General features: G+C 47.2%; 1 protein-coding gene across 3 annotated transcripts in view; it reads left to right on the top strand.

The window, feature by feature from the left end:
* Nucleotides 1-25,665, top strand: part of LOC120998505 (MFS-type transporter SLC18B1-like) — a 101,287-nt gene that overhangs the window by 2,347 nt on the left and 73,275 nt on the right. For all 3 annotated transcript variants that reach the window (XR_005778414.1, XR_005778415.1, XM_040429157.1), the window contains exons 2-4: nucleotides 17,580-17,675; nucleotides 23,653-23,726; nucleotides 24,551-24,698. Coding sequence is in view for 1 of the 3 variants with exons in the window: in XM_040429157.1 (XP_040285091.1) it covers nucleotides 17,580-17,675; nucleotides 23,653-23,726; nucleotides 24,551-24,698 (318 nt within the window). In the remaining 2 variants the exon portion in view is untranslated. The remainder of the gene's footprint in view (nucleotides 1-17,579; nucleotides 17,676-23,652; nucleotides 23,727-24,550; nucleotides 24,699-25,665) is intronic.

The following is a 25,665-nucleotide window of genomic DNA, read 5'->3' as shown; positions in this document are numbered from 1 at the left end:
TGAAGGCGCAAGTTATTTACAGTAGGTAAGAGTAGAAAGATCGGAAAGCTTCCGCTATCTTAGGGGTTTCGATGTGTAGGGTCCCAGAGTTGTCCCTGACTGACGATACATATGTTTCATCTTTTGTCTTTTTGATTAGGGCTGACATGAATCTGCGTCCTTTATTATCATGAGCATACACTTTACGCTGGAACTATATGTGATGTTTAGTTGCCCTAGCATTCATAACATTTTTCTTTGTTAAAGATGTGAGGGTATCTAGTGTCATTATGGCCTTAGGGTACGACCAGATGGGGTGATCGTGTTGCGTTTGTGACGGAGCCGTGCTTTGTTCGAGTACTGCTACCTCAAATTAAACTAATGAGACTTCACTGTACAGTGGGTCTGTATTGTTGATGGCGGTGCGGAGTTACTCTTAGAGGGTTTATGAATTTCTTCAAAGGCTGCAATCTGGGGTAATGGAGAATTAAAGGGGTTGTTGGAACGCGGACATATCCTCTTTTTCACCCAGGCAGGCCCTCTTATATGAGCATCGGAGCATTTCATGCTCCGATGCTCTCCCTTGCCCTGCGCTGAATTGCGCAGGCAAGGGCTTTTACATTGGATCCGGTAACGTACCGGGTCTCTGCTAGGTGGAAGCTTCCACCTAGCAGTGAGCCCGGTGATGTCACCGGCACTATTGGGCGGGCTTTAGTGCTGCCCTAACCTGTAAAACAACACACTGCTGGGCGGAAGCTTCCACCTAGCAGTGAGCCCGGTGACGTCACCGTCACTACTGGGCGGACTTTAGCACTGCCCTAGCCTGTAAAACAACACACTGCTGGGCGGAAGCTTCCATCTAGCAGTGAGCCCGGTGACGTCACCGTGACTATTGGGCGGACTTTAGCGCTGCCCTAGCCTGTAAAACAACACACTGCTGGGCGGAAGCTTCCACCTAGCAGTGAGCCCGGTGATGTCACCGGCACTATTGGGCGGGCTTTAGTGCTGCCCTAACCTGTAAAACAACACACTGCTGGGCGGAAGCTTTCACCTAGCAGTGAGCCCGGTGACGTCACCGTCACTACTGGGCGGACTTTAGCACTGCCCTAGCCTGTAAAACAACACACTGCTGGGCGGAAGCTTCCATCTAGCAGTGAGCCCGGTGACGTCACCGTGACTATTGGGCGGACTTTAGCGCTGCCCTAGCCTGTAAAACAACACACTGCTGGGCGGAAGCTTACACCTAGCAGTGAGCCCCGTAACGTCACCGTCACTATTGGGTGGACTTTAGCGCTGCCCTAGCCTGTAAAAGAACACACTGCCGGGCGAAAACTTCCACCTAGCAGTGTAAAAATATAAATAAACAAGTTCTTGCCCTACGCGATACATGAAATGCTCATATCAGAGGGGCTGCCTGATGAAAAAGGGGATATGTCCGGATTGTCTCACTTCAGCAGATAGCATTTTTCATGTAGAGAAAGTTATTACAAGGCGCTACTAAAGTATTGTCATTATCCATATTGCTTCCTAGGGGTATATTGTTTTCTATATTTGGGGGGCGTGTTTAAACTTTTTTTTACTTTTTATTTAATAACTATTAGTCTCCTTAAGGGCTAGAACGTAGAACCCTTGTCATATTCACCCTAATAGAGCTCTATTAGGGTGAATAGGACTTTACACTCTCCCTGCTGCCCTGTGCTTTGTGCACACAACAGCAGGGAGCTGATCCCCCCTCCCCTAAATGGTGCCATCCACAGATCCCCCCTCCCCTAAACGGTGCCATCCACAGATCCCCCCCCCTCCCCTAAACTGTGCCATCCCCAGATCCCCCCCCCTCTCCTAAACGGTGCCATCCCCAGATCCCCCCCCCTCTCCTAAACGGTGCCATCCACAGATCCCCCCCTCCCCTAAACGGTGCCATCCACAGATCCCCCCCCTCCCCTAAACGGTGCCATCCACAGATCCCCCCCTCCCCTAAACGGTGCCATCCACAGATCCCCCCCTCCCCTAAACGGTGCCATCCCCAGATCCCCCCCTCCCCTAAACGGTGCCATCCCCAGATCCCCCCCTCCCCTAAACGGTGCCATCCACAGATCCCCCCCCTCCCCTAAACTGTGCCATCCCCAGATCCCCCCCCCTCCCCTAAACGGTGCCATCCACAGATCCCCCCCCCCTCCCCTAAACGGTGCCATCCACAGATCCCCCCCCTCCCCTAAACGGTGCCATCCACAGATCCCCCCCCTCCCCTAAACGGTGCCATCCACAGATCCCCCCCCCTCCCCTAAACGGTGCCATCCACAGATCCCCCCCCTCCCCTAAACGGTGCCATCCACAGATCCCCCCCCCCTCCCCTAAACGGTGCCATCCACAGATCCCCCCCTCCCCTAAACTGTGCCATCCCCAGATCCCCCCCCTCCCCTAAACGGTGCCATCCCCAGATCCCCCCCCCCTCCCCTAAACGGTGCCATCCCCAGATCCCCCCCCCCCTCCCCTAAACGGTGCCATCCCCAGATCCCCCCCTCCCCTAAACGGTGCCATCCACAGATCCCCCCCCCTCCCCTAAACGGTGCCATCCACAGATCCCCCCCCCTCCCCTAAACGGTGCCATCCACAGATTCCCCCCCCCCCTCCCCTAAACGGTGCCATCCACAGATCCCCCCCCTCCCCTAAACGGTGCCATCCACAGATCCCCCCCTCCCCTAAACGGTGCCATCCACAGATCCCCCCCCCCCCCCCCGACGCTCACAGGAATACATTTAAAAACTAATCAGTAACTTTAACTTTATTCATTGGTGATCTCTTTACTGTATACCTTACTAGGTCTTAGCTCCGATAACAGCAGGCAGTGCGGGGGGCGGCGCTCACTCACTGACGTCACGCGCCTGCGCCGCCTAGTGGGAGGAGCAGGCGCGTGACGTCAGTGAGTGAGCGCCGCCCGCCCGCACTGCCTGCTGTTATCGGAGCTAAGACCTAGTAAGGTATACAGTAAAGAGATCACCAATGAATAAAGTTAAAGTTACTGATTAGTTTTTAAATGTTCTACTGTCAGCGGCGTGGCCCTGTATATTCTAACCCCCAGGCAAGCGTCCCTGTCACCATGGGAACGCCTGGGGGTTAGAATATACCATCGGATTTGAGTTTTCACGCGCTCACTGAGATCGTGAAAACTCAATGATTTACTGTCAGTCCCTCCCCTCCTCCTCTTGTCATTGGTGGTCAGCGGCAGCCGCGCACAGTGGGGAGGGACTCTCTCCTTCTCCACTGTGCCCAGTGTGCCGGCTCAGGAGAAGATGGTGTGCGCAGAGAGCGCGATCATATCGCGGTCCGGCGATATAGGCGATATGCTCAAAATCCATATCGTGGCACAAATTTATATCGCATATTGCCTATATCGCCCACCCCTATTGCTTCCGATAAATTTTTCCATCACATTAGTCACTTCCCGTTTCTATGGTTACGACCACCCTGCAATACAGCTTGTACACGATAGGAAAAATCAATAACCCACTTGCGTTCCCGCAGTCCCAGAAAGACTGGTACTTTTTCCTATAGTGTGCATGACCACTGCTGCTGGATTACAGGGTGGTCATAACCCCTGGATACGAGCAGTGTATAATGTGATGGAAAAATGAATCCAGCCAGCAAAGGAAGCAATATGGACAATCACAATACATTAGTAAGTGCCTTATAATACATTTCTCTACATGATAAATGTCTTTTGTTTCTGTTTCTTTAGTTTTGATCCTAATGCAATGAAAATCAGATATCCTATAGTACATGACAATACCTTTCTAACAAAGCTAGAACTAGTCGTGTACTGCACACTTGTTTCTAGAGATCTCTCCATTCATTGCTCCAATTGTTCTGCTAGATTAACTTCAGCCTGGCAACTCAGGGGGCATGTCCTTTCTGCTGCAGCTCTCTCTTTGTAACTGTCACAGCTTCTAACAGAACATATGGCTGGTGGCAGTTGAAGATTTAAACTGAGCACGTTCGACCAGCTCAGTGAGACGGACAAAAAAATAAGGAATAGAAGTAACAGCGAGGGGCTGTGTAGCAGCTCAATGCAGAGAACACGTAATAGTGAAGCTCCGCCTTCATTGCATTTACAGGGATAATCCTGTGATTCATGTTAAAATTAAACTCTAGTACATGACAATCTCTTTCTAACATACCTAGAACCAGCCCTGTACCTCACATGGATTCCAGAGATCTCCACATTCATTGCTCCATTTGTTCTACTAGATTTATTTGAAGTTGGCAACTAAGGGGACGTGTCCTTGCTCTGGGTATGTGTCCTGTAATTGTCACAGCTTCTAACAGAAAACATGACTAGTGGCAGATGAAGGATAGAACTGAGCATGTGCGACCACCTCAGCGTGATGGGCAGAGAAATGAGGAAAAGAGCAAACAGCAGGTGACGCTATACAGATACGTTTGTTTTGTGAGACAGCCCCCTGGATCTCACAGGCCGGAAGCTGTATGAGTAATACTCACTGTATTACTCATACAGCCAATGCATTCCAATACAGAAGTATTGGAATGCATTGTAAAGGATTAGACCCCCAAAACTTCAAGTCCCAAAGTGGGACAAAAAATAAAGTGAAAAAAAAAGTTGAAAAAATAAAGTCCCCCCCCCCCCCCCCAAAAAAAAAGTATACATATTAGGTATCGCCGCGTCCGTATCGACCGGCTCTATAAACATATCACATGACCTAACCCCTCAGATGAACACCATAAAGAATAACTGCCGTTATGGCTGGACGCATCTAAGAGCAGCTCCGGCTCCCATCATCAATCCTGAGCCACCCTGACCTTTACACTTGCCGAATTTCAGCCTGAAAGGTGTCCCTGGGTCTACAAAAGTGCCAGATCAGAATCATGAGCCCCAGCAAATCTCAGATGGCGGCAGAACGCCTTAAAGAATTCGCCAGACAAGACACCCAACATGGCGCTGGAGCTCCCTCACCAACACGTGCGAACAGCACCAGGAGCCAGGCGGCACAGCAGTCACACTCCGATGCAGAGCCTGAGCCAGAGTTTACCCTGCAAACCTCACACCAACAACTAATGACGGCCATAACAGGGTGCCAGGTCTCCCTGACAGGGAAGATAGAAGAGGTTAGGGTGGACTTGGGTCTCTTGCGCCAGGATGTGCAACAACTGCGCGAGAGAGTTAAGCTTACCGAGACGCGAGTATCAGACCTGGAGGACTTGACTAGCCCCTTACCGGCAAGGCTTGCCGCCGGAGGCGTCTGTGGAAATGTACCGCCAGAAATGCGATGATCTTGAAAATCGCGCACGGCGCAACAATGTACGCATTATCGGCATGCCAGAGCGGGCGGAGGGCCCAGTTCCAGCAGCTTTCCTGGAAGGATGGTTTAAATCGGTGTTCCCTAATGCTGCTTTTTCATCCGCATATACAGTTGAAAGAGCGCACCGTGTTCCAGCCAGACCACTTCCTCCTGGCCCCCCTCCAAGGCCCCTTCTGGCCCGCATGCTAAACTGGCGCGACAGAGATCTTATTTTGGCGCAAGCTAGGGTCACACAAACCATCTCGCTGGGATCGGCGAACATATCTTTGTATCCAGATTTTTCAGCTGACCTGCAGAAGAAACGAGCCACATTCGTCTCCATTAAACGACGCCTCAGGGAGCTGAATTTCAAGTATTCAATGGCGTGTCCGACACATTTACGTGTTATGGACGGCGACAAGTCACTCTTCTTCTCCAACCCTGCTGAGGCGGAGGACTGGCTATCTGGGAGACCCCGCCGTTCCCCTCCCAAGTGATCGAGCTTGAAGATGAGGCCTCCAATGGCTTGCTTAAGGGAGGTGAAAAGGTTCCTACAAGAACTGCACTATAACCATTGATTTACGGTTACCTTGGTTCGTGGTTCGGTAACGTATTGCACTACATCTCTGTGTGGACTTAGGGACACTGAGGTTTACTTATTTGCTGTTCAATTTTGAATGTACCTATGAAAATGGCAAGTATCACTGGTATTGGGGGGAGCCAGCTTCTCCACCTGCACTGGAATTCCACCTTTCTACTCCGTGCAGGTCCCCCATGCACATGACCATTTGCTATTTTAGCAGTGTTGATGTTCTAACAGTTAACCCAATGTTTGGGTGGGTGAGAGTATATCTTATGTTACACGCTATTATTGAAATGTCTTGTAATCAAGATAACATGTACCTTCCTCGCCATGGTGAACCCCAGTGACTGTGTGGCTATCCTTATTACTTTGCCTGGACTCCACTATGGCGGATCTTAAAGTGATGTCCTGGAATGTGAGGGGTTTGGGAGGGCCCAGGAAGCGAATGGCTGTGTTTACACATGTCCGTAGTTATGCTCCACATATTCTAGGGCTGCAGGAAACACACCTTACCACGGAAACGGGAGGGAGAGTCAAGAAACCTTGGGCTCAGTGGGTGGAGAGTGCCTATGGCAATTCATACTCTCAAGGGGTGTCCCTATTGATATACCGGGCAGTTCGGTGGGAACCACATCACACGAGTATTGACCCTGAGGGAAAATATGTCTTTGTGTATGCTCATATTAATGGAATGCCGTATGTGATACTAAATATGTATAACCCTCCTCCAGCTAGTCTCTCGCTGCTCCAGACAGCGGCGGGGTTTGCGGCACAATTCCCATCAGCCGGGATTCTCGGCATGGAAGATCTTAATCTGCCCCTGGACGAATCAAAGGACAGGTTCCGCAACCCATCCAACAATTCTATCCGCCGGTCATCTAATACGGCTCTGGCGCGCCTGCTGTCTGAGCTGGGATGGATTGACATATGGAGGGAGAGGTATCCGGATCGAATCAAATTTTCTTGTTTCACTCCCTCTAGGGGAGCTTTATCTAGGATTGATTACCTCCTGGGCACCCCCAGCACCTATATGGCAATGCAGAACATACATTATGGGCCCCGTCTGATCATGCACCTATTATGGCCTTGATCACTAATCCTTACACTGTTGCTCGCATTCCCAAGCAACGCATACACCCATAGGTCGCGCTACATTTTTTCTGGCAGAGTAAAAATACTCCTCTTACCATTTTTGAGGAGTATTTTCCGCCGATGAGGAGTACGAAAGTTACAGTAATTCAAATAGTTAATACGAAGGCCTACATAACATTAAGGGGTTGCTATGTATGCATGAAAACCATTACTAGTATCTAGAACTGTCTTCCATGCATAAATGGCAAATTTAGACAATTTTACATTTAGCGGAGGTCCCTGTTGCTCTGAGGGGGGTCGGCACCACTGAGGTCACTTGCTCTGAGGGGGGTCGGCACCACTGAGGTCACTTGCTCTGAGGGGGGTCGGCACCACTGAGGTCACTTGCTCTGAGGGGGGTCGGCACCACTGAGGTCACTTGCTCTGAGGGGGTCGGCACCACTGAGGTCACTGTTGCGCTGAGGGGGGTCGGCACCGCTGAGGTCCCTGTTGCGCTGAGTGGGTCGGCACCACTGAGGTCACTGTTGCGCTGAGTGGGTCGGCACCACTGAGGTCACTGTTGCGCTGAGTGGGTCGGCACCACTGAGGTCACTGTTGCTCTGAGGGGGTCGGCACCGCTGAGGTCACTGTTGCAGTGATTTTATGAGGTTTAAAGGGTTTTTCCTAAGATGGATATTTATCACCTGTCGTTAAAAAAGGACCCCTCACCTCTCCTGATTTGTCTGTTTTGGTAACTACTTGCACCCCCACATGTAATAACAATCCTGGAGGATCTATTCTTATGCCTTTATGTTGCACCATTCCTCTGTTATTCCTGTTATTAGTTATGAATGACTTGCTGGTAGTTTGCAGTGAAGGTCCAGATGGGGGTGTCACCGCACAGCCTGATATTATTCAATCAGTGCTGTCAACTGGTAACATCCAGCTGGACCTTTATTGCAGACTACTAGCAATTAGTTCATAAGTTCTAGTAGGAATAATAGAGTAATGGTACAATATAGAGTCACAAGAATTGACTCCCCAGAATTGTTATTGCATGGGAAATGCAAGTCGTTACTAAAACAGACATGTCCCCTTCAAGTACATGATAGCTGGGGGTCCCACCTTGGTTACCACGTTCTAGTTTTCTCTGGGTCAAGTATGGACAGGTAAATTGTGTTGATCTTGGGACAATCCCTTCAATTTTTGCTGCTGTTTCTGTGCTGCTAGTCACTGGGGTTTGCCATCCATTACGTGGCCATTGCTGCCCACCAAAGTTACGTTCTTGTAGATGAGCTCTCAGGTGGGTATGTCGGTGCCACCGGGGCTGTTTGTAGACTCTGAAGAGACCCGAGGCACTGGCGGAGCAGGACACAGGCACAATGGATGGTGGTGCATGCTGGTGCCAAGGGCACAAGCGAAAGACCCGGGCACAAACCTTGCAGGGCCACAGTCACATGTTGTGGATCTGGATGATGACATCACGCAGTGATAACCACTGATCTAGGGAGCAGCAACCTTTGTCACTCCAGCGCTGCTGTGAAACTACAATTCCCAGCATGCACACTTGCTCAGCTGTTCTTGTAACTCCCAAAGAAGTGAAAGGAGGATACTGGGAGTTGTAGTTTCAGCACAGCTGGAGTGGCGGAGGTTGCTTATCCCTGATCTAGAGGCTGTCATTTTGTGTTATGCTTGATCTTGCTATAAAGGGGAGTTTGTCTTCCATGACCCATTGCCCTATCTCATTCCACAAAAAAAACACCACCGCTGTGGTTATTGGATTATACAGTTTTACAGTGAAGTACTTCATGTGCTTGGCAGAGGGACTATGTCCTGGAGGCCGTAAATGGCCACATGCGGCACCGCATTACAGAAGAAATCCTTATAAGCATCTGATGGAACATGCTGCAATGAATCCTTGATGGATTCATAAGAAAGCTGACAGGCGACAGAGGTCTACGGGTGACAGGTCTGTCGTTATGAAGGTCTCCTGTTGGCGTGTACAGTGCTGGGACCCCCGCTGACTTCTATAAGCAGGAGTCTGAAGCGCTCAGCCACTTTTCCTCACTGCTGACTGCGGTAGTGAAGACGGTCCCCTAGACCTTCTATTGAGGCCGTCTTCACTACCACGCTCAGCAGGGAGGAGAGAGCGCTCGGCTGAGCGCTTCAGACTCATCACTATAGGGTAAAAACAAGGCGCTCAGACCACCACTTACCCCGCCAGTAAGGATCGCGCGCCTCCTTCCTCCCTCTTCAGAGCGGTGTGTTCTAACCCCCCGGCAGCCCGCTCAAACTGACCAATAACAAAGCTCCTTACTGTACGGAGCCTTGTTATTGGTTGTCTCAGGCAGCAGCAGCATCGCTGCGCTGCCTGCGCCGTTCACAGCATTCACTACACTTATTAATGGCAGGGAAAAGTCTAGGCGTATCGGTACGCCTTAGACTTTTTCCAGGGAGTAAAATGGCCTGAACAGGCGTCTATGACGCTTGTAAAGGGCGTTATTGCGACCTCTGCATACACCCATTCTGTCTATCTTTAATGTCTCTAAATGATCGGGTACCTGACCAGCTTCATACCTTTCTTGCAATTAACTTAGCTGATAATGACCCGGCCTTACTGTGGGAGACATTGAAGGCCTTCAGGCGAGGGTGCCTTAAATCTTCCATTTCTTATATCAAGAAATTCTCCCGTCGTAGGGAGGAGGATTTGGGCACACAGTGCAGGAATGCAGAACTTGTGTACATCACTAATCCTACAGAGGAGAACAGGTTAGACTGGATGCTGAAGGGCAGACATTACATGAACCATTTATGGGGAAAAAAGTGATCGCAAGATGCTATTCTTGCAGCAGCAGACCTTTGAGCAGGGTAGTAGAGTGGGTAGAGTATTGGCGCAGGTAGTACGTAGGAACAATATGGCTCCACCGATATTACGCATTGCGGACAATAGTGGGGTAGTGATATCTGAACCTGAAGGTATATTAGACCGTTTTGGGGAATTTTATCGGGATTTATATAGTTCACGGGTTCAGTACTATACTCATACATTGGAGGAGTACCTCCAGGAGGTCTCCTATCCGCAATTTTCCGCACCAGATAGAGAGCTGTTGGTCGGAGAGATTACATTGGAGGAGGTAAACGAGGCGATCACGGGATTAAATTTGGGAAAGGCCCCGGGACCGGATGAGATCCCGTTGGAGGTGTATTCCAGATATGTGGACATTCTGGGACCGCAGCTCCTGCGCATGTATAAGGCGTCCTTGGCTGGTGGTGTGCTCCCGGAATCATTGTATGAAGCTTCCATTGTAGTTCTGCTAAAGCCCGATAAGGACCCCTTGGAGTGCGGTTCATATCGCCCTATATCACTGTTAAACTTAGACTACAAAATTCTCACCAAATTATTAGCGAACAGATTGAATAGAGTAATATCATCTATCATACACGAAAACCAGTCCGGCTTTATCCCTGGCCGCTCCACTTCTAGTAACATAAGAAGGGCACAGGTTATTGCGGAGTGTTCTCCACAGCGTGAGCAAATGGAGGTACTGTAATTTTATAAATTTTTTTACTAGCACAAGTAGCGGTGGAGGTAAAGGCTGTACTAATGGGCGTTCCATGATGGAAGCGCTCATTAGTAAGGGTACTTTCACACTTGCAGCAGGACGGATCCGACAGGCTGCTCACCCTGTCAGATCCATCTTGCCACTACTTCGCCGTGCCGCTGCTCTGTGCCCATCGACTATAATGGGGATGGGGGCAGAGCTACGGCGCAGCACGGTCAGAGGCCGCCAGACTAAAAGTACTACATGTCCAACTTTTTCGTCTGGCGGCTTCATGCCGTGCACTGCCATGCTGCGCTGTAGCTCCACTCCCGCTATAGTCAATGGGGAGTGGCAGTCCGGCGAAATAGCGTCAGGACGGATCTTACAGGGTGAACAGCCTGTCGGATCCGTCCTGCCGCAAGTGTGAAAGTACCTTAACAGTCCTTACAGGAAAATTCTGGCACCGGCAAGGGAACTAAAATACCAGCCTTGCTGGTGAACTACTGGCCCGGTGGCAACCCAAACCACAGAACAGACATATGATAGTTTTGTTCCGCATCCAATTCCCATTATTGGGGGATTGGATGTGGACCCCTTAATTGCAATGGGGCTACAAGAGATGCAGACAGCACACTGTGTGCTGTCTGCATCTTTTTCCGCTCCATTGAAACTAAGGGGTCCGCATCCAATGCCCCAATAATGGGAATTGGATGCGGAACAAAACTATCATGGTTTGATGGGGCTTAATCACTTTATTTAATCAGGTTACCTAAAGAAGATGGCCCAGGAGAGATGGGAACACGACACTGACTGGAGTCCTTTCCTGCAGTCAGTGACGTCTTCCCGCCTCTCTGTAGCCCTCTCCACGCCCCCCTTCCTTCCCAAATGTGACATTTATTTCATTGGTGGCAGTGGTGATGTCCCTCCCCTCTCCAGCAGCACGTAAGTGTCCTTTGGAGCTTGAAGCTCCCTTACGTGCTGCCGCTGCTGCAGGGGAGGAGGGACCTGTGAGCGCACTGAGGGAGAAAGCTCCCTCCACGCGCAGGTGCCGGATGAAAGCGCTGGTGCCTGCATGTGGAGGGAGCCGTCTCTCACTGCGCCCCTGGGACGGAGGAAGTGCGCCGGTAAGCTCCTCCTCCTGCACGTACCAGAGTGTGCAGGAGGAGGAGCGCTACATGTGGAGGGAGCCCTGTCTCACTGCGCTGTGGGACAGGAGGAAGTGCGCCGGTAAGCTCCTCCTCCTGCACGGTACAGTGTGCAGGAGAGGAGGAGTGCTCTGAAGGATGGCCGGGGTCCGGACAACTGGCGGCCGCGGTCCGTATTTGGACCGCGGTCTGCCAGTTGAGTACCCCTGCTCTAGAGGTATGCCCCAAAGCTTGTCTCCTAGGAATTCTTGAAGATGATTTGCGATCACGCTATACACTCACTTTCATTAGGGAGGCTCTTTTCCTCGCCAGAAAGGCTATTGCTCTCAGATGGATGGCGGACAGGCTCCCCACGGTTGGCCAATGGAAAGCCATAGTCAATAACATAATTCCCTTTGAGAGGATTATCTCTTCTCGCAGGGGATGCCTTTAAAAATTCCAAAAGATATCGGGACCGTGGTGTGCCTCTCCGTTGACTGTCACGACGGCCCACTTACACTCTATGGTGCAGTAACCTTGTATATCTTCCCACTCAGTATTCCTGAATTTAGGAAGGTACTCCTTTAAAGGAATCACAACACAATTTGGGACTGTTAACAAGGATGTTTTAATAATGTACTGTATTATCGATGTATCTTTGCTCTTACTTGTCACAATGTTGTAGAATTCTGATCTGTATTATGAGATGTGTAACTCACCACATACTTTTCTGAATGCTCTATAACGTACCTTTCTTGTTATTCTTCAATAAAGCGAGTTTAAAAAATAAAAAAATAAAAACTGTGCTAAATAAAAAAAAAATTGTCACCTTACATCACAAAAAGTACAACAGCAAGCGATCAAAAAGGCGTTTGCCCACCAAAATAGTACCAATCTAACCGTCACCTCATCCCGCAAAAAATGAGCCCCTACCTGAGATAATCGCCCAAAAAATAAAAAAAAACTATGGCTCAGAATATGGAGACACTAAAACATGATGATTTTTTTTTTTGTTTCAAAAATGATATCATTATGTAAAACTTACCTAATATGTATACTTTTTATTTATTTATGTATCGCCGCATCCGTATCGACCGGCTCTATAAAAATATCACATGACCTAACCCCTCAGATGAACACCGTAAAAAATGTAAAATAAAAACTGTGCTAAATCAGGGCTCCAGATGGCGACCAAAATGGTCGCCAATGCGACTTAGAATTTACAAATGGCGACAAGACTTTTTAGTCTTCTCGCCATTTGCGACTAGACCCGCCGCCGCAGCTCTGCTCAATACAGCGGCGGGGCACAGGAGATGATCGTTCTCAGCAGCGCAGGAGGAGTCTCTCCCTCCCCCCCTGTGCTGCTGCTGCCGCCGCCTCCGCCAATAAGAAGAGACGGGAGGAGGAGGGGAGAGGCTGTGGCCACTGCGCCACCAATGAATAAAACTGACCTTTAATACAAATACAGGAGGCGGGTGCTGGAATCAAATAGCCGGCACCCGACTTTTGTGACAGGGAGCTGCGATCAGCTGCAGTTGAGTTAACCCTTCAGCTGCGGTACCTGAGGGGTTAACTGCCGCTGATCGCAGCTCCCTGTCACAAAGGTCGGGTGCCGGCTATTTGATTCCAGCACCCGCCTCCTGTATTTGTATAAGAAACATTGGTGGCACAGTGCCGCCCCCAGTATAATAAACATTAGTGGCACAGTGGGAAGTGCCAATGAGGGTTCAAAATAATAAAAAATATTAACTCACCTCCACCAATGTTTATTATATTGAGGGGGGGCGCACTGCGCCACCAATGTTTATTATATTGAGGGGGGGCGCACTGCGCCACCAATGTTTATTATATTGAGGGGGGGCGCACTGCGCCACCAATGTTTATTATATTGAGGGGGGGCGCACTGCGCCACCAATGTTTATTATATTGAGGGGGGGCGCACTGCGCCACCAATGTTTATTATATTGAGGGGGGGCGCACTGCGCCACCAATGTTTATTATATTGAGGGGGGCGCACTGCGCCACCAATGTTTATTATATTGAGGGGGGGTCGCACTGCGCCACCAATGTTTATTATATTGAGGGGGGGCGCACTGCGCCACCAATGTTTATTATATTGAGGGGGGCGCACTGCGCCACCAATGTTTATTATATTGAGGGGGGCGCACTGCGCCACCAATGTTTATTATATTGAGGGGGGGCGCACTGCGCCACCAATGTTTATTATATTGAGGGGGGGGCGCACTGCGCCACCAATGTTTATTATATTGAGGGGGGGGCGCACTGCGCCACCAATGTTTATTATATTGAGGGGGGGCGCACTGCGCCACCAATGTTAATTATATTGAGGGGGGGCGCACTGCGGCACCAATGTTTATTATATTGAGGGGGGGCGCACTGCGCCACCAATGTTTATTATATTGAGGGGGGCGCACTGCGCCACCAATGTTTATTATATTGAGGGGGACGCACTGCGCCACCAATGTTTATTATATTGAGGGGGGGGCGCACTGCGCCACCAATGTTTATTATATTGAGGGGGGCGCACTGCGCCACCAATGTTTATTATATTGAGGGGGGGCGCACTGCGCCACCAATGTTTATTATATTGAGGGGGGCGCACTGCGCCACCAATGTTTATTATATTGAGGGGGACGCACTGCGCCACCAATGTTTATTATATTGAGGGGGGGGCGCACTGCGCCACCAATGTTTATTATATTGAGGGGGGGCGCACTGCGCCACCAATGTTAATTATATTGAGGGGGGCGCACTGCGCCACCAATGTTTATTATATTGAGGGGGGCGCACTGCGCCACCAATGTTTATTATATTGAGGGGGGGCGCACTGCGCCACCAATGTTTATTATATTGAGGGGGGGCGCACTGCGCCACCAATGTTTATTATATTGAGGGGGGGCGCACTGCGCCACCAATGTTTATTATATTGAGGGGGGGGGCGCACTGCGCCACCAATGTTTATTATATTGAGGGGGGGGGCGCACTGCGCCACCAATGTTTATTATATTGAGGGGGGGGCGCACTGCGCCACCAATGTTTATTATATTGAGGGGGGGCGCACTGCGCCACCAATGTTTATTATATTGAGGGGGGGGCGCACTGCGCCACCAATGTTTATTATATTGAGGGGGGGGCGCACTGCGCCACCAATGTTTATTATATTGAGGGAGGGGCGCACTGCGCCACCAATGTTTATTATATTGAGGGGGGGGGCGCACTGCGCCACCAATGTTTATTATATTGAGGGGGGGCGCACTGCGCCACCAATGTTTATTATATTGAGGGGGGCGCACTGCGCCACCAATGTTTATTATACTGGAGTGTTGGGGGGACGCACTGCGCCATCAATGTTTATTATATTGAGGGGGGCGCACTGCGCCACCAATGTTTATTATATTGACCTTCTACTATGCATTCTGTATTCAGAATGCTATTATTTTCCCTTATAACCATGTTATAAGGGAAAATAATACAGTGAATAGACTGTCACCTAGCAACCATGCGTGAAAATCGCACCGCATCCGCACTTGCTTGCGATTTTCACGCAGCCCCATTAACTTCTATGGGGCCTGCGTTGCGTGAAAAACGCACAACATAGAGCATGTGATTTTCACGCAACGCAAAAGTGATGTGTGAAAATCACCGCTCATGTGCACAGCCCCATAGAAATGAATGGGTCCGGATTCAGTGCGGGTGCATTCCGGTATTTTGAATTCCAGATCCGGCACTAATACATTCCTATGGGGAAAAATGCTGGATCCGGCATTCAGGCAAATCTTCAGTTTTTTTCGCCGGAGATAAAACCGTAGCATGCTGCGGTTTTCTCTTTTGCCTGATCAGTCAAAATGACTGAACTGAAGACATCCTGATGCATCCTGAACGGATTACTCTCCATTCAGAATGCATGGGGATATGCCTGATCAGTTCTTTTCTGGTATAGAGCCCCTGTGACGGAACTCTATGCCGGAAAAGAAAAACGCTAGTGTGAAAGTACTAAATCCCCCCTTTCCCAATTTTACATATAAAATATATAAACAATAAATAAATAAACATATTACATAGCGCTGTCCAAACTATTAAATTATTAAAAAATATCTCCTATGCGGTGAGCATTCGCCATTTTTTAGTCACCCCAAAAAATAGGATAGGACTGTTCTATTATGGGCCGAATGTTTCAGAAAATGCGAAATGCACGCGGCTTTTTTTTTTGTGCGGTATTGAGTATCGCAATACTTTTTTATGGTGACGAAAGCGAATCAAAATTTTGTTTTCAAAACAACCCTACGCCGATCTGATCGGCGTAGCGTTGTCACGATACCAAAATTTTTATTCGGTTTCGATTTGGCGACTAAAAATTTGATTTGGCTCCTAAATTTTTCAGTTCAGGAGCCAATGGCTACTAGGTATTTTTTTTAGTCTGGAACACTGCTAAATAAACAATTTTTTGTCACCTTACATCACAAAAAGTGTAATAGCAAGCGATCAAAAAGTCACACGCACCCCAAAATAGTGCCAATAAAACCGTCATCTCATCTCGCAAAAATCATACCCTACCCAAGGTAATCGCCCAAAAACTGAAAAAATTATGTCTCAGACTATGGAAACACTAAAACATGATTTTTTTTTGCTTAAAAAAAGAAATCATTGTGTAAAACTTACATAAATAAAAAAAAAAAGTATACATATTAGGTATCGCCGCATCCGTGACAACCTGGTCTATAAAAATATCACATGAGCTAACCTGTCAGATGAATGTTGTAAATAACAAAAAATAAAAACGGTGAGAAAACAGCTTTTTCTTGTTATCTTGCCTCACAAAAAGTGTAATATAGAGCAACCAAAAATCATATGTACCCTAAACTAGTACCAACAATACTGCCACCCTATCCCATAGTTTCTAAAATGGGGTAATTTTTTTGGAGTTTCTACTCTAGGGGTGCATCAAGGGGGCTTCAAATGGGACATGGTGTCAAAAAAAACAGTCCAGCAAAATCTGCCTTCCAAAAACCGTATGGCATTCCTTTCCTTCTGCGCCCTGCCGTGTGCCCGTACAGTAGTTTACGACCACATATGGGGTGTTTCTGTAAACTACAGAATCAGGGCCATAAATATTGAGTTTGGTTTGGCTGTTAACCCTTGCTTTGTAATTGGAAAAAAATTATTAAAATGGAAAATCTGCCAAAAAAGTGAAATTTTGAAATTGTATCTCTATTTTCCATTAATTCTTGTGGAACACCTAAAGGGTTAACAAAGTTTGTAAAATCAGTTTTGAATACCTTGAGGGGTGTAGTTTATAGAATGGGGTCATTTTTGGGTGGTTTCTATTATGTAAGCCTCGCAAAGTGACTTCAGACCTGAACTGGTCTCTAAAAATTGGGTTTTTAAAAATTTCAGAAAAATTTCAAGATTTGCTTCTAAACTTCTAAGCCTTGTAACATCCCCAAAAAATAAAATGTCATTCCCAAAATGATCCAAACATGAAGTAGACATATGGGGAATGTAAAGTAATAACTATTTTTGCAGGTATTACTATGTATTATAGAAGTAGAGAAACTGAAACTTGGAAATTTGCAATTTTTTTAAAAAAAATTGTAAATTTGGTATTTTTTTTATAAATAAAAAAGATCTTTTTTAACTTCATTTTAACAGTGTCATGAAGTACAATATATGACGAAAAAAAAAATCTCAGAATGGCCTGGATAAGTCAAAGCGTTTTAAAGTTATCACCACATAAAGTGACACGGGTCAGATTTGCAAAAAATGGCCAAGTCCGTAAGGTGAAATAGGGCCGAGTCCTTAAGGGGTTAAGGAGCATAGTTTAGCAGAATAAAAGTTCACATTCTCACTACTCCTGATAATAAAAGAGAAACAAAAGGTATGTTTGTACTGCTCTGTTTGTAAAAATGTTAATACATTGGCTCTTTCCGAATATTATAATTTTTTTAATTTTTTTTTTTTATTATAGGCAGTGAAGAAAGGTGTCAGTAACACAATGATCGGCGTCATATTTGGCAGCTTTGCATTGTGTAATTTTGTAAGCTCGCTAATACTAGGAAAATATGTAAGTCTGTTTTTCCCATCTTTAACTAATGTCTATTATTTGTGTGCTTTCTTTTTGTTATAATATATTAGTATTTTACTGCTGTAAAGTTATTTTGTGCAATTTCTTTTCTGAAAAACCATAGCTTAAAGGGAACCTGTCAGCTGGAAAAGACAATTTACACTAATCACAGTACCTTAAAGTATCTCTCATAGTGTGCCCAAAGATGTATTCATAGCTTCTTTCTGCGTTGTGCTGTCTCATAAAATCGACTTATAAAACTGTGTTTGGCCCCTTTTTGTAGTCGTGCCGAAGTCACGGGGGCAGCGGCCTCCTTGACTCAACCGTTGGATAAGCCCGCCCCTATGCCGCTCCTCCGCATATTGACGGACATTTTTCCCTGTAGCCGTGACCGCGCTCTTCTCGCGCATGCGCCGTGCGCGTCCTGCCGCAGCGCGATCCCGGCTACGGCTCCATCCCTCCCTGGCATCTGCATGTTCACTGCGCCTGCGCTGCAGTGCAAGCAGACAGTGATCGCGCTCACGCCGCAGGGGAGAAGCGATCGGCGCGAGCGCGCTGTATAGGAACGGCGCAGGCGCAGTGAACAAGAAGATGCGAGGGAGGGAGCCGTAGCCGGGATCATGCTGTGGCAGGACACGCACGACGCATGCGCGAAAAGAGCGCGGTCACGGCTACAGGGAAAAATGTCCATCAATATGCGGAGGAGCGGCATAGGGGCGGGCTTATCCGACGGTTGAGTCAAGGAGGCCGCTGCCCCCGTGACTTCAGCACGACTTCAAAAAGGTGCCAAACACAGTTTTATAAGTCGATTTTATGAGACAGCACAACGCAGAAAGAAGATATGAATACATCTTTGGGCACACTATGAGAGATACTTTAATACTGTGATTAGTGTAAATTGTCTTTTCCGGGTGACAGGTTCCCTTTAAGTGTTTTCACAATTAAAGGTGTTTCCAATATTTTATTTATTTTTAAAGTACCAGAGAGCAACGGGCTATATAAAATAAAGATAAACTCCTACTCGCCTAATGTTCTGCCGATCACAGATCTGACAAAGCAGGAGTCAGCAAATCCAGATAATGACAAGCGAAAGATAGATTGTAAATTCACAGAGTAGCTATCATAAAACATAATCTTTAATGATATGTATTAAAAGTATCCCGATTAATTAATGGCTCAGTGATGAAAAAAGATATGGCAGGGCTGTGGGGGGGGGGGGGGGGTTTCTCACTCTACTTGATCCCTTATCTATATTTCTATATTGGCCCTGCCTAGCAAACAGACGGAATAGCCGCCCTAATAAGGGTGATCCCTCTATCTGGAACCCTCTAAATGCCCTATAGAGGCCCTGACATGGGACCAGCCGTCCCTTTAAACAAAGAGGGTGTTAATTCAATATCTAACGTAATAGCCCATCTTTGAACTGACATATCCATCCTTTGATATCTGGACAATTGCTAAATTCAATTCTTCTGGCAGTTTATATTGATATCAATAAACATAAAACTGGTACAATATGCAAGTACACAATTGTATGTATTAATGGAACAAAGTGGCATATAGAAAACAAAAGACACCTATCGAATGGGGCCTAAAATAAACAATAAAGTTGCAGGTGCAAAGCGAATAACACCAAACACTGATTAATCAAAATTTGACACACTGATGACACAGAACATGCAAAAATGTATCTTTATTAGCAAGCAAGTAAAACCAACATAAAAGACAACATAAAAAGGCACTGACATCCAAAACCACAAGGAGGTGCAGAGCCGCCATCCTATATGAATATAAAAAGGCAAAACAAGTATAGGTGGTACATATGAAAAATCAATGGGACCACAATGTGGTGTGCCCCCTTAAATCATTCCATGTATCTAAAGGTGCAGACCCGGATAAATGGCACCTCCACAAGGCACCCCGACATGTGTTTCTCGTTAGCTTCCCTTCCACAGGGGAGCCAATGGACACTGGGAAATTGCTCCTTAATATACCCAGTCTGAGCCAATGGGGAGGGTTAACCCATCTGACGTATAATTATCCAGCTGGCCTAATTTCAGAGAGGGAAACCATCCCTGGGTACCGGAGTGCCCCCGGCCAGCTTCACATCAACAGGCACAGGGCGCAAACCTGCCCAGCGCGTGACGAGGGCCATCACATGACACACATAACAGAAGCCCAGACCAGTTGTATATAACATATTTGTAGTCCGGTATGCATGTCCCCTACATATTATAAAATAACCTCAAGGGTGAAAACATTATTATTATTAATAAAGTGTGAGCTATGGTTTATTTTTAATTTCATTATACGTCAGATGTGTATAACCCTCCCCATTGGTTCAGACTGGGAATTTCCCAGTGTCCATTGGCTTCCCTGAGGAAGCTGACGAGAAACACATGTCGGGGTGCGCTGTGGAGGTGCCATTTATCCGGGTCTGTACATTTAGATACATGGAATGATTTATGGGGGTACACCACATTATGGTCTGATTGTTTTATCATATGTACAATCTGTACTTGTTTTGATTATTTATATCTATATAGGATGGCGGCTCTGCACCTCCTCGTGGTTTTGGATGTCAGTGCCTTTTTATGTTGTCTTTTATGCTGGTTTTACATGCTTGTTAATAAAGATACATATTTGCATGATCTGTGTCAGCAGTGTGTCAAATTTTGATTAATCAATGTTTAATGACGCTTGTCCCAGTTGAAAAGGTCCCAACGCATTTCCCTGTGTTACTCCACACAGTTCTTCAGGGGACATGCAGTACTACTACCAGCAGTTGATAGAAGCCACCTATTCAGATTAAAGTAATAAAAAGAATTATCCTCCCAAAATCACAGCAGCAATAATTAAATATTATGCCCTCAACAATATGGTGCTAAAACAGGTTATGTGCCAGAGAGATAGAAAATACTTGTGGGACCGCGATAAATGTGCTGCCTCGATGTCTGGTTTCACTGATCAAGAGGTACGGGAGGTGCACTTCTAGGATGCACTGTGGTCGTCCATGATGAAAAGAGGAAATGTTCTGCCGATCCTGATCTTTAGCTCCGTTCCCCGGCGCTTTGATCCCCACTGGGCCTGCAGTGGTCATATGCTGTTCATGTAACCACTGCAGCCAATCACTGGCCTGCAGTGGTCATGTGCCGTTCATGTAACCACTGCACCCAATCACTGGCCTGCAGTGGTCATGTGCCGTTCATGTAACCACTGCACCCAATCACTGGCCTGCAGTGGTCATGTGCCGTTCATGTAACCACTGCACCCAATCACTGGCCTGCAGTGGTCATGTGCCGTTCATGTAACCACTGCACCCAATCACTGGCCTGCAGTGGTCATGTGCCGTTCATGTAACCACTGCACCCAATCACTGGCCTGCAGTGGTCATGTGCCGTTCATGTAACCACTGCACCCAATCACTGGCCTGCAGTGGTCATGTGCCGTTCATGTAACCACTGCACCCAATCACTGGCCTGCAGTGGTCATGTGCCGTTCATGTAACCACTGCACCCAATCACTGGCCTGCAGTGGTCATGTGCCGTTCATGTAACCACTGCACCCAATCACTGGCTTGCAGTGGTCATGTGCCGTTCATGTAACCACTGCACCCAATCACTGGCCTGCAGTGGTCATGTGCCGTTCATGTAACCACTGCACCCAATCACTGGCCTGCAGTGGTCATGTGCCGTTCATGTAACCACTGCACCCAATCACTGGCCTGCAGTGGTCATGTGCCGTTCATGTAACCACTGCACCCAATCACTGGCTTGCAGTGGTCATGTGCCGTTCATGTAACCACTGCACCCAATCACTGGCCTGCAGTGGTCATGTGCCGTTCATGTAACCACTGCAACCAATCACTGGCCTGCAGTGGTCATGTGCCGTTCATGTAACCACTGCACCCAATCACTGGCCTGCAGTGGTCATGTGCCGTTCATGTAACCACTGCACCCAATCACTGGCCTGCAGTGGTCATGTGCCGTTCATGTAACCACTGCACCCAATCACTGGCCTGCAGTGGTCATGTGCCGTTCATGTAACCACTGCACCCAATCACTGGCCTGCAGTGGTCATGTGCCGTTCATGTAACCACTGCACCCAATCACTGGCCTGCAGTGGTCATGTGCCGTTCATGTAACCACTGCACCCAATCACTGGCCTGCAGTGGTCATGTGCCGTTCATGTAACCACTGCACCCAATCACTGGCCTGCAGTGGTCATGTGCCGTTCATGTAACCACTGCACCCAATCATTGGCCTGCAGTGGTCATGTGCCGTTCATGTAACCACTGCACCCAATCACTGGCCTGCAGTGGTCATGTGCCGTTCATGTAACCACTGCACCCAATCACTGGCCTGCAGTGGTCATGTGCCGTTCATGTAACCACTGCACCCAATCACTGGCCTGCAGTGGTCATGTGCCGTTCATGTAACCACTGCACCCAATCATTGGCCTGCAGTGGTCATGTGCCGTTCATGTAACCACTGCACCCAATCACTGGCCTGCAGTGGTCATGTGCCGTTCATGTAACCACTGCACCCAATCACTGGCCTGCAGTGGTCATGTGCCGTTCATGTAACCACTGCACCCAATCATTGGCCTGCAGTGGTCATGTGCCGTTCATGCACACATTATCTTGAGGCTAATCATTGGCTGCAACAGTCATGGGAACAATGAATGGCACATAAACGCTAGAAGCCCAGTTTAGATAAGAGTGGTGGGACATTTAAAAGGTGAGTGTGAGTTTTTTTTATTTATCTCGTACAGCCCACTGCCCTGTGACGTCTTTTTTAAAAAATCTTGAAAAACCCCTTTAAGTGGCTTATAATTTAAAGCAAAAATGCAATGTATTGCTTTCAACAAGTATTCCTAATAGGCCAGGCTGTGCTTGCAGTTTTATCATTTCTACGGGATCATTCCTAGTTTACTTTAGTATAAGATATCAAGAGATTATCATTATAACTACAGCATGAAAGACGGGAAACCTAATCACTGGTTTTTATTATCTATTCCTAGTAAGGTCCAGATTCTCATTTCATCCACACTGCTCAGTGGATGATTGTGTTACATGTACAACACAAGTGCAAAAGAGTCCATAGTAACTGTTGACCGATTCCTACTGAACCACCCGTACACGCGCATGCTCGGCCAAGCATGTATGTGTATTCCGTAGGGCGGGGGGATAAACTGGAGCCTGATAACTCTGGCAGAGGCTAGTCTCTCTTAGGAACAAAAAGATTGGGCATGTTGAAATCTAGCATCCCGATCCTTTTTTCCCCTGACAGCAAAATTGGGAGGTCCCCGTACACATTAGATGGTTGGTCAGTCCCAGCAAAATCAGAAGGCTGACATTAAACACCGTTAATTACCTTTAGAGCCCCCTGTAGCATGCTTAAAGGGGTTGGCTCATCTCCTACATCTCATCATTGCTAGGATATGCCATCACATAGGTGCGGGTCCCACCCCTGGACATGCTCCCATCTCCCCAACAAGGCTCCAACGTGAAGGAGAGCATAACGCCGTCACTTATGCGTGGCGTGTTCTCCATTCATGGCTTGGGACTTCAAAAGATAGCCGAGTGACACGCTTGGGTATTTTTGGAAGTCCGATACTGGTGCATGGAGGGTGGCTGGGCATGCTTGGCTGTTCTCCATGCATTTGAGGGCCCTGTTCTGGAGATAGGGGACCCACTCCTATCTGAGACTGATGGCACAGCCTAGTGATATACCATCAATGTATGAAATGAGCCAACCCCTTTAATATCTGTAATTTACATGAATGTGTGCTGTTTGGTACATGCATATGTAAATTATCAGATGTCTTTACGTCAGGTAGATGCGTTAGGTAAATATGGCTGCATGCAAGGTACAGTAATTCTTAGCAAATCCACCCTTACTCTTGGACTTCTGAAAATTATATTATATTAAGCACAATAATTTTGTTGTGTAAAAATATATTTTTTATGTTCCAGATTGTTCAGATTGGAGCAAAATTTATGTTTGTGGCTGGTTTAACCATTTCTGGAGTTGCCACAATTCTTTTTGGGTACGTTTCAATTAATTCACTGAAATATACATCAGCATCAGCGCCAGGTTAAGGTTTGTGGGGACACCTTCCCAGTAACAGTGTCATATAATGCATAGATAACTAGTCTGTTCTTTTCAAAGATAAGGGAGTCAGTGGTATGTGCCACTGCTGATCGATGAACCTGCATGTCTGACCACTGGATTTCTTTTAGGTAGTAGTTCTAAATGACGGGGCATCAGAACTCCATATGATAAGAACAGAGCTCCGTCCAGTTGTAATATATTAGTAAAAACTGCATAATTGCCTCTTCTGTGGGCAATGGGTGGTGGAGGCCCCTAGGCACTTGCTCCTTTTGGGCTCCCTATAATCTGGCTCTGGCCAACAATGTGTCTTCTATGTCATTATGCATCACGTTGTGTGATTGAACAGTGAGACATTTGTATCAGGTTAGGTTTTCTGTAGTCCATTGTTCATTCATCAGTCTCTGTAAGATGAATGGACTTTGATAAAAATATCATATTCCCAAAAGCATTCATAAATTCTTCACATAACTTGTTTGTTGTTTAAAGGGGTTCTCCAGCCTTTTTAAGTGATGGCCCCAATTCTCAGGCCATCACTAGCTGATCAGTGGGTGTCTGGGGTGCTTCAATAGGAGGAGTGCTGTCCACTACAATGTTGACGGGGCAGTGTAGTTTCAGCTACAGAGCTACACAGGGGTGCGGGGTGCCAGACCCCCTCCAATCGGCTAGTGATGGCCTATCCTGAGAATAGCACTTCACTTCAAAAGGCTGGGCAACCACTTTAATGTAAAAATGTAAAAATAATTAATTTTCTTATTCCAGATTGCTCGACAAAGCACCTGACGGAGCAATATTCATAGCATTGTGCCTTATCTTGAGATGCGTGGATGCTGTGGGCTTTGGTGCTTCAATAACAGCATCATCTTCTATTCTGGCGAAGGCATTTCCTAACAATATAGCCACTGTATTTGTAAGTCAGCTTAATTACAACATGATACATGAAGATAACCAGCTGTGTGTTTGTTACTTAAACTGGCCATACGCTTTAGATAGCTTATTCAGCTGACCGTTCCAACTCCTCTTCAAGTACATGCTCGCTTGGCTTGGCCAAATGTCCATGTCTTGTAAATGGGAGAAAGCCACTGTCAGACTTATCTCCCTTGACATTGTTGATATCAACAGCACAATCTTTTTTCTCCCCTACATTTTCCTTTGGGGAGAATGGTGGGACAACCCATAAGGATTTTCCCATAATAATTATATTTGATGCCTCCTGCAGAAAAACATTCATACTCTACCTGCTCCACGCTGCTCAGGTCCTCCACTGTCTCCATCTTCCAGTCCCCTCACTGTTTACATCTGGCTAGCAGTGGGCATGGTCACATGCCCTTCTCCAGCCAATGACTGGCTTCAGCAGTGACTTGCTGCTTGTGGGCACCTCACATCAGCTTGAGTGGTGCATTTGACCATGCCCATGGCTAGCCAGATGTAAACAGTGAGGGGACTGGAAGATGGATTGGAGACAGTGGAGGACCTGAGCAGCATGGAGCAGGTAAGTATGAATCTTCTTTTTCAGGAGGCAGGCTGGGGCATTACACACATATAATTATTACCGGAAAACCCCTTTAAATGGTTGTCTGATCCTATCAAAATTGTTGGGTTCAATCAACATTAATCCAGTTGACATGTGAGTTATTAATAATAATAATAATAATAATAATAATATTTATTATTAAAGCGCCATTCATTCCATAGCGCTGTACATATGAGAAGAGGTATACATACATAATACAGACAATTGCACTAATCATAAACAAGACGAGTTACAAACTAGTACAGAAGGAGAGAGGGCCCTGCCCGTGAGGGCTTACAATCTACATGGTATGGGAGAAGAACACAGTAGGTGCAGGTGAAGTTTGACTGAGTGTGTGAAGCGT

This window comes from Bufo bufo, chromosome 4 (assembly GCF_905171765.1).
Source record: "Bufo bufo chromosome 4, aBufBuf1.1, whole genome shotgun sequence".
Classification (NCBI taxonomy): domain Eukaryota; kingdom Metazoa; phylum Chordata; class Amphibia; order Anura; family Bufonidae; genus Bufo; species Bufo bufo.
This window is presented reverse-complemented; position numbering and strand designations above follow the sequence as displayed.